A 16,348-nucleotide genomic window follows, 5' to 3' on the forward strand; every position below is an offset into this window, starting at 1 on the left:
GAGAGTAGTCTTGTTCAATTCATGATATCGTCGCTGCTTATTATGGGTTGTGCTCCTTCCCAATGGGGAGAGACCCTCTCATAGCCTGTGAAAGGAGGGTAGGGCGAAGAGAGTTTGATGAATCTCTTCTCTCTACAAGCATAGATGGGAGTCGATAAGACTCCCACAGCCGGGAAGAAATATTTTCAGCTGCCTGGGCTTGCAGAGACTTGCATCATGTGGATGGATTTGTTCTCACAGGAGGGGCAGGGCAGGAGAGGCGGGCAGAGAGACTCCAGAAGCTCACTGTTAAGACAGCGACAGGTGCAGATGGTCAATACTCACTGGGGTTCAGGGAGGACAGATATCCATCATTCAGATTCAACCAGAGATGCAATTACAGTTCAGGGAGAGGTACCACCTGGGTCACAGCGCCTTGAAAACAGAAGGCTGGGAAGTGCCTATCCCACAGACGGATGGAGGGAGACTGAGGTGAGAAGACGAAAAACCTTTCATCAGTCATAAATACTGGGCTGTGGCCCAGACACTACAGAGTGGCCATTCTGGCCAATAGCTTTGTCTTAAGAGATCACTCACAAAGGGGCTGCATAATTGAAAAGGAAGGTTTTTCTAGGAATTCTAGGTAGATTATTTTGACAGACAGCACTGTTCATTCACTTATCCGTCACTGCCACTCAGAACATGACCCTTTGTGAGACCCAGGGATTCAAAAGCTAGTCTGTGTAACTGTGGTGGACTAGCCTGTTGATATTCCAGACAGCTGTGTAAATTATTGGTTGGGAGGGACTCCAGAAGGAAGGACTCAGAAACAGACATATATACAGGACACCCCTTCATCCACTATATATACAGCAGTATGAGGATGAGGACACCCCTTCATCCACTATATATACAGCAGTATGGACACCCCTTCATCCACTATATATACAGCAGTATGAGGACACCCCTTCATCCACTATATATAGAGCAGTACCAACAGTTTGGTCTGGTTTCCCACTGTACTAGACACAGAGCTACTCTTTGATAGTGAAAGGGTATATCGTCCTTAGCATTTACCCCAATGTGATACTTTGCCATCCCATTGAAGTATACTGTACAAAAATATAAAACGCAACATGCAACATTTCAAAGATTTTACTGAGTTACAGTTCATAGAAGGAAAATGGTCAATTGAAATAAATAATCTATAGATTTCACATGACTGGGCAGGGGCGCAGTCATGGGAGCCATGCTCAGCCAATCAGAATGAGTTTTCCCCCTCAAAAGGGCTTTATTACATACAAATACAGCATGGCACTGACAAATTCTATAAAACGTTGTTGGAGGCGGCTTATGGTATAGAAATTAACATTCAATTCTCTGGCAACAGCTCTGTTGGACATTCCTGCAGTCAGCATGCCAATTGCACACTCCCTCAAAACTTGAAACATCTGTGGCATTGTGTTGTGTGACGAAACTGCACATTTTAGAGTGGCCTTATATTGTCTCCAGCACAAGGTGCACCTGTGTAATGACCATGTTATTTAAATCATCTTCTTGATATGATATGGCAAAGGAGAAATGCTCACTAACAGGGATGTATACAAATTTGTGCACAATATTTAAGATAAATAATCTTTGTGTGTATGGAAAATATCTGGGATCTTGTATTTCTGTACACTTTACATGTTGCGTTTACATTTTGTCCAGTATAGTATGCCATCTAGTGTGATTAGTTCCGCAAGATTGACACTTTGCAGAATTCTTGGGGTAGCCTAATTCCTGAAAATACACCACAATATTATTGTCATTCAAAGGGTTCTAAAGCTAAACCACCAGAGTCCTTGAGTATCCCTCTGCCTGCTCTGAGCCAGAGCCCTGCCTGCGCTGAGCCAGCCCCTCTGGGTCTTCTTCTGTGTCCTGAGTTGGCTTCTGAGAGGATGTTGCCATGGAAACTACAGTGTGAGCTCATTTGTCACATGATTTCAGTTTGAATGTGAGAAATCCTTTGTTTTCCTAACTTTTTCGTTACTTTCCAATACCTTGCTGGAGGACTTCCTGCAGAGACGAGGCCTCACGGTTATCACGTCTATCCCAGAGAATAGGGGCGTTGGCATGGTGTTTGGTAAGGAACCAACGTTTCAGACAGAGACGCTGAAAACTGGCATGATTCTACGGCAATGCTGACTGCAGTGCAGCGCAGGAACTTGCATATACCAATGATAAAATTAAAGCCTAAATATGGCTGGCCATTAAACCAGTTGTGGTTCAGCCTAGAGCTGTTCAACAGCTGACTTACCAGGTTAACTATTTCGATATAGGGGGCGCTCTTTTAATTTTTGGATAAAAAAACGTTCCCGTTTTAAACTAGATATTTTGTCACGAAAAGATGCTCGACTATGCATATAATTGACAGCTTTGGAAAGAAAACACTCTGACGTTTCCAAAACTGCAACGATATTATCTGTGAGTGCCACAGAACTGATGCTACAGGCGAAACCAAGATGAAATTTCAAACAGGAAGTGCCCCAGATTTTGAAGTCGCTGTGTTCCAATGTCTCCTTATATGGCTGTGAATGCGCCAGGAATGAGCTTACACTTTGTCGTTTCCCCAAGGTGTCTGCAGCATTGTGACGTATTTGTAGGCATATCATTGGAAGATTGACCATTTTACACTACATCTACCAGGTGCTCGCCTGGTGTCCTCCGTCGCAATTATTGCGTAATCTCCAGCTGCGTGTATTTTTCCATTTGCTTCCGAGGAGAAACCCAACTGCCACGAATGATTTATCATCGAATAGATATGTGCAAAACACCTTGAGGCTTGATTCTAAACAACGTTTGCCATGTTTCTGTCGATATTATGGAGTTCATTTGGAAAAAGGTTTGGCGTTGTAATGACTGAATTTTCGGGGTTTTTCCTTAGCCAAACGTGATGAACAAAACGGAGCGATTTCTCCTACACAAATTATCTTTTTGGAAAAAAATGAACATTTGCTATCTAACTGAGATTCTCCTCATTTGAAAACATCTGAAGTTCTTTAAAGGTAAATGATTTTATTTGAATGCTTTTCTTGTTTTTGTGAAAATGTTGCCTGCTGAATGCTAGGCTTAATGCTATGCTAGCTATCAATACTCTTACACAAATGCTTGTGTAGCTATGGTTGAAAAGCATATTTTGAAAATCTGAGATGACATTGTTGTTAACAAAAGGCTAAGCTTGTGAGTGAATATATTTCTTTCATTTCATTTGCGATTTTCATGAATAGTTAACGTTGCGTTATGGTAATGAGCTTGAGGCTATGATTACGCTCCCGGATACGGGATTGCTCAAAAAATGTCCCCGTTCCAGCTGCTGTGAAGGACTACAACAAGGGCATGCGAGGTAGGATATGATACTACAATGTTCTCCACAAGACCATGAAATGGTACAAGACATTTTTCTATAATTTCATTGACATTGCTGTGGTGAATTCCTTCATCCTGCAGAAGGAAATGGTCAAGAGCTGTGGACAGCCCCCCATCTTACAGCTAAGCCTTCAGGGAGCTTCTCATCCAGGAGCTTGCTAGCTACAGCAAGTCTACTGTAGCACCTTCTCTCCCCTCTACCTCTGTCCCTTCTGCTCCAACCAGTGGTGTTCACCTGACCAGATTCATCTCTGCAGGCATGAATGTGCCTCAGGGCAAAAAGGGCACAGTAGGGAGATGCCGTTGTGCCCTTTGAAACAGGAAATGCCCCATCACCTGCACCACCTGTTCAGTAAGCCTCTGCTTTACACCAAAAAGAGACTGCTATGGGCCATGGCACCAGCAGCACAATATTGTGTAGAGGACTGAGGGTCTTCACAATATTGTAAATAGAACATGTGTAAATAGTTACTTGTTATTTTTATTTATTTATTTATTTTTATTTATTATATTATATTATATTTATATTTTTATATATTATATATATATATATATATATTTTATTTTTTTTTTTTGGGGTGTGTGTTAGAATAGCATTTATGTATTTTGTATATCGTTCTTTCCTTCAAAATGAATCACTGTACCAATTCGGCCACTTGGGTACATTTGTGTGGGACACCTGGGTGACTTCATGCTCAATGTCATGTAGCTCGCTTATTTTAAGTTTTTTTCTTCTACCAGATCTATTGGTGTTATATTCCCCTACATTCAATTAACATTTCCACAAACTTCAGAATGTTTCCATTCAAATGATACCAAGAATATGCATATCCTTGCCTCTGGGGCTGAGCTACGGGCAGTTAGATTAGGGTATGTCTTCAGGAGGAAATTGAGAACAAGGAATGCAGCCATAACAGGTTAACTTGGGTCAAACGTTTCAGGTAGCCTTCCACAAGCTTCTCACTATAAGTTGGGTGAATTTTGGCCCATTTCTCCTGACAGAGCTGGTGTAACTGAGTCAGGTTTGTAGGTCTCCTTGCACCACAAGCTTTTTCAGTTCTGCCCAAAAATGTTCTATTGGATTGGGGTCAGGGCTGTGTGATGGCCACTCCAATACCTTGACTTTGTTGTCCTTAAGCCATTTTGCCACAACTTTGGAAGTATGCTTGGGGTCATTGTCCATTTGGAAGACCCATTTGCGACCAAGCTTTAACTTCCTGACTGATGTCTTGAGATGTTGCTTCAATATATACACATCATTTTCCTGAAGTGCACCAGTCCCTCCTGCAGAAAAGCATCCCCACAACATGATGCTGCCACCCCCTGCTTCATTGTCGGGATGGTGTTCTTCGGCTTGCAAGCATCCCCCTTTTTCCTCCAAACATAACGATGGTCATTATGGCCAAACAGTTGTATTTTTGTTTCATCAGACCAGAAGACATTTCTCCAAAAAGTACGATCTTTGTCTCCCATGTGCAGTTGCAAACCGTAGTCTGGCTCTTTTTTAAATTTTATTTTTTAAATGGGGGCTTTGGAGCAGTTGCATCTTCCTTGCTGAGCGGCCTTTCAGGTTATGTCGATATAGGACTCGTTTTACTGTGGATATATACTTTTGTACCCGTTTCCTCCAGCATCTTCACAAGGTCCTTTGCTTCTGGGATTGATTTTCACTTTTCGCACCAAAGTACGTTCATCTCTAGGAGACAGAACGCGTCTCCTTCCTGAGCGGTGTGACGGCTGCGTGGTCCCATGGTGTTTATACTGGCATACTATTGTTTGTACAGATTAACGTGGTACCTTCAGGTGTTTGGAAATTGCTCCCAAGGATGAACCAGACTCGTCTACAATTTGAGGTCTTGGCTGATTTCTTTGGATTTTCCCATGATGTCAAGCAAAGAGGCACTGAGTTTGAAGGTAGGCCTTGAAATACATCCACAGGTACACCTCCAATTGACTCAAATGATGTCAATTAGCATATCAGAAGCTTCTAAAGCCATTAAATACTTTTCTGGAATTTTCTAAGCTATTTAAAAGGCAGTCAACTTCGTGTATGTAAACTTCTGACCCACTGGAATTGTGATACAGTGAATTATAAGTGAAATAATCTGTCTGTAAACAATTGTTGGAAAAATGACTTGTGTCATGCACAAAGTAGATGTCATAACCGACTTGCGAAATCTATAGTTTGTTAACAAGAAATTTGTGGAGTGGTTGAAAAATAAGTTAATGACCTAAGTGTGTGTGTAAACTTCCAACTTCAACTGTAAGTAGTTAGATGACTAAGAAAGGAAAGCTAACAGCCTAGATACAAAAAAGTAGCCGTGATTGAGGATTATTTAATTTGAGGCAGACTGCAGAAAGTATCTAGTAGAGGGATTTGTGGTGTCAAGCCTTTTAACCCTGTGCACCTCTCATTCTCTGCTTGAGTAGATGCTAGATTGTTTAAAAAATGTGAACACCAGATGGGAAGGGGTTAACACCAAGCAGCAAGCGCCCAAGTAGCCTACCCTCCAATTGAGAGCTTCAATGAAGTAAGCAGAAGATTAGTTCTAAAAATACCACCATCTCACCACAGTAGTTAGACACTAAACCAGCAGCTTTCAGATGCTACAAGATACCAAACTACATCCCTTCCACTGCAGATAAATTGTTTGCCTACACAAAAACAGAATAATCTCTCAAAAGGATTAAATTTCCGGGTCAAAGTTTAGAAGAATTGTGGGGGTCCTGTCTGTCATCCCCAGACTACAGCATGTGCAACCCATGGTTTGTGAAGTCCAATGTCAAATGAAGATGTGCTCTTGTATCCTCAGTTCAGAAGGGGAGAGGTATAAACAACAATAAAAGTGGCATCTGACAGTGTGTGTGTCAAATACCTCCTGTGTCCATTATGAGTTTGGAGACAGGTCACAGTTCTGCTCTCCTTAGAGCACAGCCTCCAGCAGAGTAAACTATCCATCAATTCTAGGGGTGTAACGGTTCACCAAACCCACGGTTCGGTACGTGTTGCGGTTTTGGAGTCACGTTTCAGTTTGGTTTCGGTACAGTGGGAAAATTAAATGCTGTTCACCTGTTCAGCATTCATGTTCCTGGCATTGTCTGTTGTGACAGAACTGTTATGTTGGGCCTCTCAAGCTTCCACTCTGATGCTGCGTTTCGAACTATGTGAGAGGTGGGAATGTACCTGTTGGAGGGCCATTCAAGTGGATTTTTCCCAGTCCTATATAACACTGCTCAAAAAATTAAGGGAACACTTAAACAACACAATGTAACTCCAAGTCAATCACATTTCTGTGAAATCAAACTGTCCACTTAGGAGGCAACACTGATTGACAATAAATTTCACATGCTGTTGTGCAAATGGAATAGACAACAGGTGGAAATTATAGGCAATTAGCAAGACACCCCCAATAAAGGAGTGGTTCTGCAGGTGGTGACCACAGACCACTTCTCAGTTCCTATGCTTCCTGGCTGATGTTTTGGTCACTTTTGAATGCTGGCGGTGCTTTCACTCTAGTGGTAGCATGAGATAGAGTCTACAACCCACACAAGTGGCTCAGGTAGTGCATCTCATCCAGGATGGGACATCAATGCGAGCTGTGGCAGGAGACGTGGAGGAGGCCATAGGAGGGCAACAACCCAGCAGCAGGACCGCTACCTCCGCCTTTGTGCAAGGAGGAGCAGGAGGAGCACTGCCAGAGCCCTGCAAAATGACCTCCAGCAGGCTACAAATGTGCATGTGTCTGCTCAAACGGTCAGAAAGACTCCATGAGGGTGGTATGAGGGCCCGACGTCCACAGGTGGGGGTTGTGCTTACAGCCCAATACCGTGCAGGACGTTTGGCATTTGCCAGAGAACACCAAGATTGGCAAATTCGCCAATGGCGCCCTGTGCTCTTCACAGATGAAAGCAGGTTCACACTGAGCACGTGACAGTCTGGAGACGCCGTGGAGAACGTTCTGCTGCCTGCAACATCCTCCAGCATGACCAGTTTGGTGGTGGGTCAGTCATGGTGTGGGGTGGCATTTCTTTTGGGAGCCGCACAGCCCTCCATGTGCTCGCCAGAGGTAGCCTGACTGCCATTAGGTACCGAGATAGGATCCTTAGACCCCTTGTGAGACCATATGCTGGTGCGGTTGGCCCTGGGTTCCTCCTAATGCAAGACAATGCTAGACCTCATGTGGCTGGAGTGTGTCAGCAGTTCCTGCAAGAGGAAGGCATTGATGCTATGGACTGACCCGCCCGTTCCCCAGACATGAATCCAATTGAGCACATCTGGGACATCATGTCTCGCTCCATCCACCAACGCCACGTTGCACCAGACTGTCCAGGATTTGGCAGATGCTTTAGTCCAGGTCTGGGAGGAGATCCCTCAGGAGACCATCCGCCACCTCATCAGGGCATGCCCAGGCATTGTAGGGAGGTCATACAGGCACGTGGAGGCCACACACACTACTGAGCCTCATTTTGACTTGTTTTAAGGTCATTACATCAAAGTTGGATCAGCATGTAGTGTGGTTTTCCACTTTAATTTTGAGTGCGACTCCAAATCCAGACCTCCATGGGTTGATAAATTTGATTTCCGTTGATAATTTTTGTGTGATTTTGTTGTCAGCACATTCAACTATGTAAAGAAAAATTATTTAATAAGAATATTTCATTCACTCAGATCTAGGATGTGTTATATTAGTGTTCCCTTTATTTTTTTGAGCAGTGTATATAAAATGTACCCTTCCCTCTTGGTTATGAACGCACCATGATAGTAGCTCGAGCACTTTTATGAGTGGCTGAAACCCCCCATTCTCAACCACCATCAATGGTCGCATGTCCGCAGCTATAAACCGAAGACTGGTAGACTGTTTATTTTTTACAATCGCTCTTGTAATTTCTTTGGCCAGGTCAGAATCAGCTGCCAAAGAATGCTTGAATGCAGAGGGGAGACGATGTTGTTGTTATCATTTCTTAGCGTTTCTGTCTTGTTCCGGTATACTGGGGTGTAAACATGAGGTGTTGGCAGCTGCATAGGCTAATCTCCTTGAGCGGAACGACATACTGTTAAGCATTTATCCACAACTCTCTGTCCATCGGCGCTGTAATCTACTGGGAAGCCAAAATGTTCCCAGACTGGAGATTTAAACGATGAATGAAGACCCTCCAATTCTGGTTAATCAATCCCACCACTCACCATCATACAAAAATAATTTACTTCTGCACCTCACAAAAGTACAGTTTGATAAGCAGCAATTAAAATTAAAATGTTGCTAAAAAAATTATGCAAAGGAACTAGCTGTTTTAACAGAATAGCCTGAAATGTACTCAAGAGACATAGGTCGTGTTTTTATTTTGGACTGTAAATATCTTTTATGTAATTCATTCGGGTCCACATTATGGACCGAGCCTGTACCGAATGGTTCAGTACGAATACATGTACCGTTAAACCCCTAATAAATTCCCTCCGGCAGACTTGGCATGAGGTCTTAAAGCCAGTCACGTAAAACACCGTGGGTGGTGTTCACTCATCTCAGAGGAAGACTGCTGGCAATGTGTTAGATAACAAAGGTATCAAGGAGGAGATTAAAAAGGCACAAACTGCTCCATCATGCATGGAACGCACTTATGTCTGTGCACTACAAGGCCAATCGAGGATGTTAAGGGATGATGGCGAACATTGCTAATCCTTGCATTGTCATCTGCAGTCTCAGGCTTTACATGTTGAAATTAGAGATGGCCCAGCTCATTACAGCTAGGCCTGTATTTTGGGTAGTGAACCAAGGGTCTGTTGAGTGATCACAGGCATACGACTTTCCATGTGGGACTCACCTGCAGACGAGCGTGGCGATGATGACACACCAGGCGGTGCAGCAGCAGTCGGCGTTGGGCTGCTCCTCGCTCTTCTTCCGCCGGCAGCACAGCCAGAATGAGTAGAACAACAGGAAGAGGAGGTCCAGGGCCAAGCAGGCTAGAGCCACGCCTCCCAGCAGCAGGATGGACTGAGTGGGAACAAGAGGACGATGAGACGTCATCTCACACACATAATGAATAATAGCAACGGAAAGTTTTGCAGTTATTACACACACACACACCTGCTGGGGAAAGCTTTCAGAGAGACTTTGTAGGATGTAGAGATACAGGAGCCAAGCATCAATGATCCAATTTGTGGTCCTAGAAGAATAGTCTAATTTAGACCTTTAAAAAAAAATGTTTTACTGCATAGCTGTTGCCCGTTGGAGTGATATTGGGGGAAAGGGGATACCTAGTCAGTTGCACAACAATGCATTCAACCTAAATGTGTCTTCCGCATTTATGGCAACCCCTCTGAATCAGAGAGGTGTGGCGGGGGCTGCCTTGCTCAAGGGCAGAACGGCAGATTTTCCCACAATGCCGGCTTGGGGCTTCAAATCAGTAACCTTTTGGTTACTGGCCCAAAGCTCTAACCGCTAGGCTATCTTGCACATCCAGTCTGCAAGGAATGAGAAGCTATTAAAGCAGATATACACTCTTGACCACCCAGAGGAGTCACATGGCAATGAGATGGTCTCTCTGATTATTAGCTATGCCCTTTGGCTCGTCATAGCTCATTTACACCAGATCACAGTTAATTAAGGGTTATCGTCATAACTTTGAGAATAACGTAGAAGGCAGAGGAGAAAAACCTCAAGCCTCATTAAAACCCCCCATCATGAACAAGCACAAACACACCACCATAAGACGCATACTCTGAGAAAGCCTCCTGAAACACATAGAAACCATATAATCTTAGTCTCTAACATCCTCACACATGAATAATCTGTGTTTCCCTGGCCTCATTTTTGAAGTTTCACTTAAAGCCCGTTCTCATAATACAGGGGGAGGCCACAATTATTTCAAATCAAGCCCAAATTTCAAACAGGATATATCCATTACGATGAATCATAAAAACAGAAGATACTGTAAAGCATATAATGCTCCCAATCTGTCTGCTGTACAGTACCTTCAGTCTTATGATTCATCGTAATGGATATATCCTGTATGAAAGTTGGGCGTGGCTTAATATCAAATAACTTGAATTTTGTGGGCCCAGTGAACCCCTGTTTCCATGTGAGCACTTCAAAATGACTGGAATCTTTGGACGCTCACAAGCTGCCATCTTTCCCTTTCCAGAACACGGTGCTGGAGAGAGCATTGTGTTGGCTCAGGCCAGACCAGAGCTTGTGACATTATAGGAAGTGGGGTAAAGAGAGTCAGGGTTCGTGTGAGGCGACTTACTTCTCCAGCAGAGGGAAAAGAGAAGAATGACTGTCATTCCACTCCAGACAAAGTCTTAAGTGACCAGAGCCCTGGGGTGACTGAGGGGAAGGCCACTGTCGTTTGGGCTCAGCACCGCTCACCCGCTCTTTACTGCTGTCAGATGTACATTTGAAGTGATTTGCCCAGTGCAATACTGTATATTATTAAAATGCCCAGGTAGCAGTGGTAATTATTTGGCTTCACTACCTCATGGATATTAGGTTGAGAACAAACGTGCATAGGAAATGGTCTTTTGGATTATTGTTCTTCTCCACCTTCTCCTGTTGTTGTAACGCCTTAAATGAGAATGAATCCAGTATTACCGCACCCTTCCACAACAACAGCTGCTCTGAGCTCCTTTGAGATAGGAAATGATTTACAAAATGCAGGACAGCCCAGCTCCTTTGGGCAAATGCTAAATAAGGATCTAATTTTAGGCGCCACCTGGGCTCCAGTCTTCTGTTCATGCGTGCGGACTAGAGGTCGGCCGATTATGATTTTTCAACGCCGATACAGATTATTGGATGACCAGAAAGGCCGATACCGATTAATCGGTCAATTTTTATTTTATTTGTAATAATGACAATTACAACAATACTGAATGAACACTTATTTTAACTTAATATAATACATCAATAAAATCAATTTAGCCTCAAGTAAATAATGAAACATGTTCAATTTGGTTTAAATAATGCAAAAACAAAGTGTTGGAGAAGAAAGTAAAAGTGCAATGTGTGCTATGTAAGAAAGCTAAAGTTTCAGTTCCTTGCTCAGAACATGAGAACATATGAGAGCTGGTGGTTCCTTTTAACACGAGTCTTCAATATTCCCAGGTAAGAAGTTTTAGGTTGTAGTTATTGTAGGAATTATAGGACTATTTCCCTCTATACCATTTGTATTTCATTAACCTTTGACTATTGGATGTTATTATAGGCACTTTAGTATTGCCAGTGTAACAGTATAGCTTCCGTCCCTCTCCTCGCTCCTCCCTGGGCTCGAAGCAGCAACACAACAGCCACCATCGAAGCAGGGTTACCCATGCAGAGCAAGGGGAACAACTACTAGAAGGCTCAGAGCGAGTGACGTTTGAAACACTACTAGTGTGCGCTAACTAGCTAGCCATTTCACTTCGGTTACACCAGCCTCATCTCGGGAGTTGATAGGCTTGAAGTCAAACAGCGCAATGCTTGACGCTCAACGAAAAGCTGCTGGCAAAACGCACGAAAGTGCTGTTTGAATGAATGTTTACGCGCCTGCTTCTGCCTACCACCGCTCAGTCAGATACTTAGATATTTGTAGGCTCAGTCAGATTATATGCAACGCAGGACACGCTAGATAATATCTAGAATATCATCAACTAGTGATTATGATTGATTGTTTTTTTATAAGATAAGTTTAATGCTAGCTAGCAACTTATCTTGGCTTACTGCATTCGCGTAACAGACAGTCTCCTTGTGGAGTGCAACGAGAGAGAGGCAGGTCGTTATTGCGTTGGACTAGTTAACTGTAAGGTTGCAAGATTGGATCCCCCGAGCTGACAAGGTGAAAATCTGTCATTCTGCCCCTGAACGAGGCAGTTAACCCACCGTTCATAGGCCGTCATTGAAAATAAGAATGTGTTATTAACTGACATGCCTAGTTAAATATATATATAAAAAAATTGGCGCTCAAAAATACCGATTTCCGATTGTTATGAAAACTTGATCGGTCAATCGAGTGCGGACAGTGAAAAGCGAACAAAAAAACAAAGCATTCTCCCTAAAATGGAACAGTAGATAAAAGGAAATGAAGGCTCTCGAAGTAAATCCATTAAGACGTCTTGACTTTAATGATATTCAGATGCATTTACTTATTGAGCCCATCTCAGACAAAAGGTCATTAATTCTTGCACAGGAAAAACAAAATAGACTTTATACTGCCAACTGTATGCCAAGTAAAGATTGCTTAGAAAACAAATCATTCACATTCCTTAAATGAAAGAGGATATATGCAGAAGTTGGTAACTATCTGTTTTTATAAACTGGGTGGTTTGAGCCCTGAATGCTGATTGGCTGACAACTGATTGGCAGGTACTCTGCGTTGTGTCGTGCTTAAAGAACAGCCATTAGCCATGGTATATTGGTCATATACCACACCCCCCTGTGCCTTGTTGCTTAAATGAACAAATTATTTTGGTTGGTGTTAAATGAGTGTCTGGTAACTGTTAATTATCTATCCAGCTGCCTTGTCACTTTACCCATACGTAGATGTACATATCTACCTCAATTACATCGTACCCCTACACATTCATCCCGTGTATAGGGCCAAGTTTTTCTATAACGTTTATTTTTTCTTTCTCTGCATTGTTGACAAGGACCTGTATGTAAGCATTTCACCTTTGTTAACGAAGCATGTGACAAATAAAGTTAGATTTGATCATTGTAACCAAGGTAGAGCCCGTTATGAGCTTTATAAAGCATGATTCAATCATTAAGACATTATTTGGAGTGTGCTATAGTGGCAAATGAATCTCTCACATAGCCTCATTTCAGAACAGGGAAAAGAGAACAAGGGTCTATGTGGAAACTGCCAACTGGCTTAAAAGTAAGGCAAAAGTGAACAGGAAACAGAATGCTGCAACTGAGCAGGAATGCAGCTAAAACAAGCCAATCTGGGAGCACGGCCCGTATCAATGAGGATATGCCTGCTCCCCTGATTTAGCCTAATTTCCAAAGAATAGCAAGAGCTTGTCTTCTCTATTGGCAGTGTAGCCTTCTCAACTTGGAGTGTAAAATCATATCAGCAAGACAATTTATGTAGTAGTAGGATACTTTATTCACCTACGGGTAAAGGGGATCAAAATGATAAGAAAGTGGGTTCAATACTGACATAAAGTCCTGGCTAGGCTGCAAGGTAGATGTCATATGGTCTGGGATCAGATCTTACGATATAGAGCTTTGATGTGAAAGGGCACCCATCTGCTGAACCTTGGAAGTCTTAGGGTGAATGTGAGTGAGTACTTTTACCATTTGTACATCGTTACAACACATAGTATGACATTTGTAATGTCTTTATTCTTTTGGAACTTCGGTGAGTGTAATGTTTACTGTTCATTTTAATAGTTTGTTTCACTTTTGTATATTATCTACTTCACTTGCTATGGCAATGTTAACATATGTTTCCCGTGCCAATGAAGCCCCTTGAATTGAATTGAGAGAGAAAGAAAAAGAAAGAAAGAGAGAAAGAGGTGAAGAGAGCTCGAGCAAACAAAAATGCGAGTTTAGGCTAAATACACTGCTCAAAAAAATAAAGGGAACACTAATATAACACATCCTAGATCTGAATGAATGAAATATTCTTATTAAATACTTTTTTCTTTACATAGTTGAATGTGCTGACAAAATCACACAAAAATTATGAATGGAAATCAAATTTATCAACCCATGGAGGTCTGGATTTGGAGTCGCACTCAAAATTAAAGTGGAAACCACACTACAGGCTGATCCAACTTTGATGTAATGTCCGTAAAACAAGTCAAAATGAGGCTCAGTAGTGTGTGTGTGGCCTCCACGTGCCTGTATGACCTCCCTACAATGCCTGGGCATGCTCCTGATGAGGTGGCGGATGGTCTCCTGAGGGATCTCCTCCCAGACCTGGACTAAAGCATCCGCCAACTCATGGACAGTCTGTGGTACAACGTGGCGTTGGTGGATGGAGTGAGACATGATGTCCCAGATGTGCTCAATTGGATTCAGGTCTGGGGAACGGGCAGGCCAGTCCATAGCATCAATGCCTTCCTCTTGCAGGAACTGCTGACACACTCCAGCCACATGAGGTCTAGCATTGTCTTGCATTAGGAGGAACCCAGGGCCAACCGCACCAGCATATGGTCACACAAGGGGTCTGAGGATCTCATCTCGGTACCTAATGGCAGTCAGGCTACCTCTGGCGAGCACATGGAGGGCTGTGCGGCCCCCCAAAGAAATGCCACCCCACACCATGACTGACCCACCACCAAACCGGTCATACTGGAGGATGTTGCAGGCAGCAGAACGTTCTCCACGGCGTCTCCAGACTCTGTCACGTCTGTCACATGTGCTCAGTGTGAACCTGCTTTCATCTGTGAAGAGCACAGGGCGCCAGTGGCGAATTTGCCAATCTTGGTGTTCTCTGGCAAATGCCAAACGTCCTGCACGGTGTTGGACTGTAAGCACAACCCCCACCTGTGGACGCCGGGCCCTCATACCACCCTCATGGAGTCTGTTTCTGGCCGTTTGAGCAGACACATGCACATGTGTGGCCTGCTGGAGGTAATTTTGCAGGGCTCTGGCAGTGCTCCTCCTGCTCCTCCTTGCACAAAGGTGGAGGTAGCGGTCTTGCTGCTGGGTTGTTGCCCTCCTACAGCCTCCTCCACGTCTCCTGGTGTACTGGCCTGTCTCCTGGTAGCGCCTCCATGCTCTGGACACTACGCTGACAGACACAGCAAACCTTCTTGCCACAGCTCGCATTGATGTCCCATCCTGGATGAGATGCACTACCTGAGCCACTTGTGTGGGTTGTAGACTCCGTCTCATGCTACCACTAGAGTGAAAGCACCGGCAGCATTCAAAAGTGACCAAAACATCAGCCAGGAAGCATAGGAACTGAGAAGTGGTCTGTGGTCACCACCTGCAGAACCACTCCTTTATTGGGGGTGTCTTGCTAATTGCCTATAATTTCCACCTGTTGTCTATTCCATTTGCACAACAGCATGTGAAATTTATTGTCAATCAGCGTTGCTTTCTAAGTGGACAGTTTGATTTCACAGAAGTGTGATTGACTTGGAGTTACAGTGTGTTGTTTAAGTGTTCCCTTTATTTCTTTGAGCAGTGTATGATCAAACAGAAACAGCATAACACCTATTATCAAATGCATCTCACGGCCTGACGACATGTTAAGTATTGTGCTAGAGAAACGGGTCTATTGCTGAGTACTGTAGGTCCAGCACCAGTCCCATACTTCAGCCTGCAGCACATAGAGAGGGCAGGCACTTCATATGTAGTTCACACAGGCCTCTCGCTCATGTTTGTATTCCTGTGGGGGAATACAGGTTGGGAGTTCATTGTAATTACACAGATTTCGATCCAGACAGTTTCTCCTCCCTAGTAGTCGGATATATTAAACAGGAAAATACCGGCACCCTGGTTCTCTAAACAGATGCATTTTTCAGTAAGATCAGCCTAACGGGCTGCCCCTGGGCTCTTGGTGAATAGAGGCCTCTCCATTGAAGCGCTTTATTGAGATGGTTTCCCCACCCTGGAGAAACAAAATCTGAACTCAAATGACAGTATCTCACTGAGCTCCATCTCCTGGGCAGCCATCTGTGTTACCTAGTGATATTATACCAGTACTTCATGGATACACAGCGCAAACATTTTCAAATACTACATATGTTGAAATGCAAGTTGAGAAAATTCATACCTTGAGTGGTTAAATAAATGGAAAATAGTCATTGTCACTGTCTGACTAAGTGAAGTTCAAAGGGGCTGGAGAGGAGCCGTACCATCCTGTGAACAGGATGCTGGCATTGTTCCAACCCCTTCTCATCTTCCCAGCTTCTGATCCAAGATGATGGGAATTCAATGCTGACTAATAATGACCTTCAATTTAAAAGTCATTCTCTACCTTTTAGTCATGATTTCTTTCATTTTCACTCCCCATTGTCAAGAAAGGAAAT

General features: G+C 43.4%; 1 protein-coding gene across 2 annotated transcripts in view; it reads right to left on the minus strand.

The window, feature by feature from the left end:
* Positions 1 to 16,348, minus strand: part of LOC112245976 (protein tweety homolog 3) — a 65,329-nt gene that overhangs the window by 34,268 nt on the left and 14,713 nt on the right. For both annotated transcript variants that reach the window (XM_024414227.2, XM_024414228.2), the window contains exon 2: positions 9,208 to 9,377. In XM_024414227.2, the coding sequence (XP_024269995.1) occupies positions 9,208 to 9,377 (170 nt within the window). The remainder of the gene's footprint in view (positions 1 to 9,207; positions 9,378 to 16,348) is intronic.

This window comes from Oncorhynchus tshawytscha, linkage group LG27, assembly GCF_018296145.1.
Source record: "Oncorhynchus tshawytscha isolate Ot180627B linkage group LG27, Otsh_v2.0, whole genome shotgun sequence".
NCBI classification, from domain to species: Eukaryota; Metazoa; Chordata; class Actinopteri; order Salmoniformes; family Salmonidae; genus Oncorhynchus; species Oncorhynchus tshawytscha.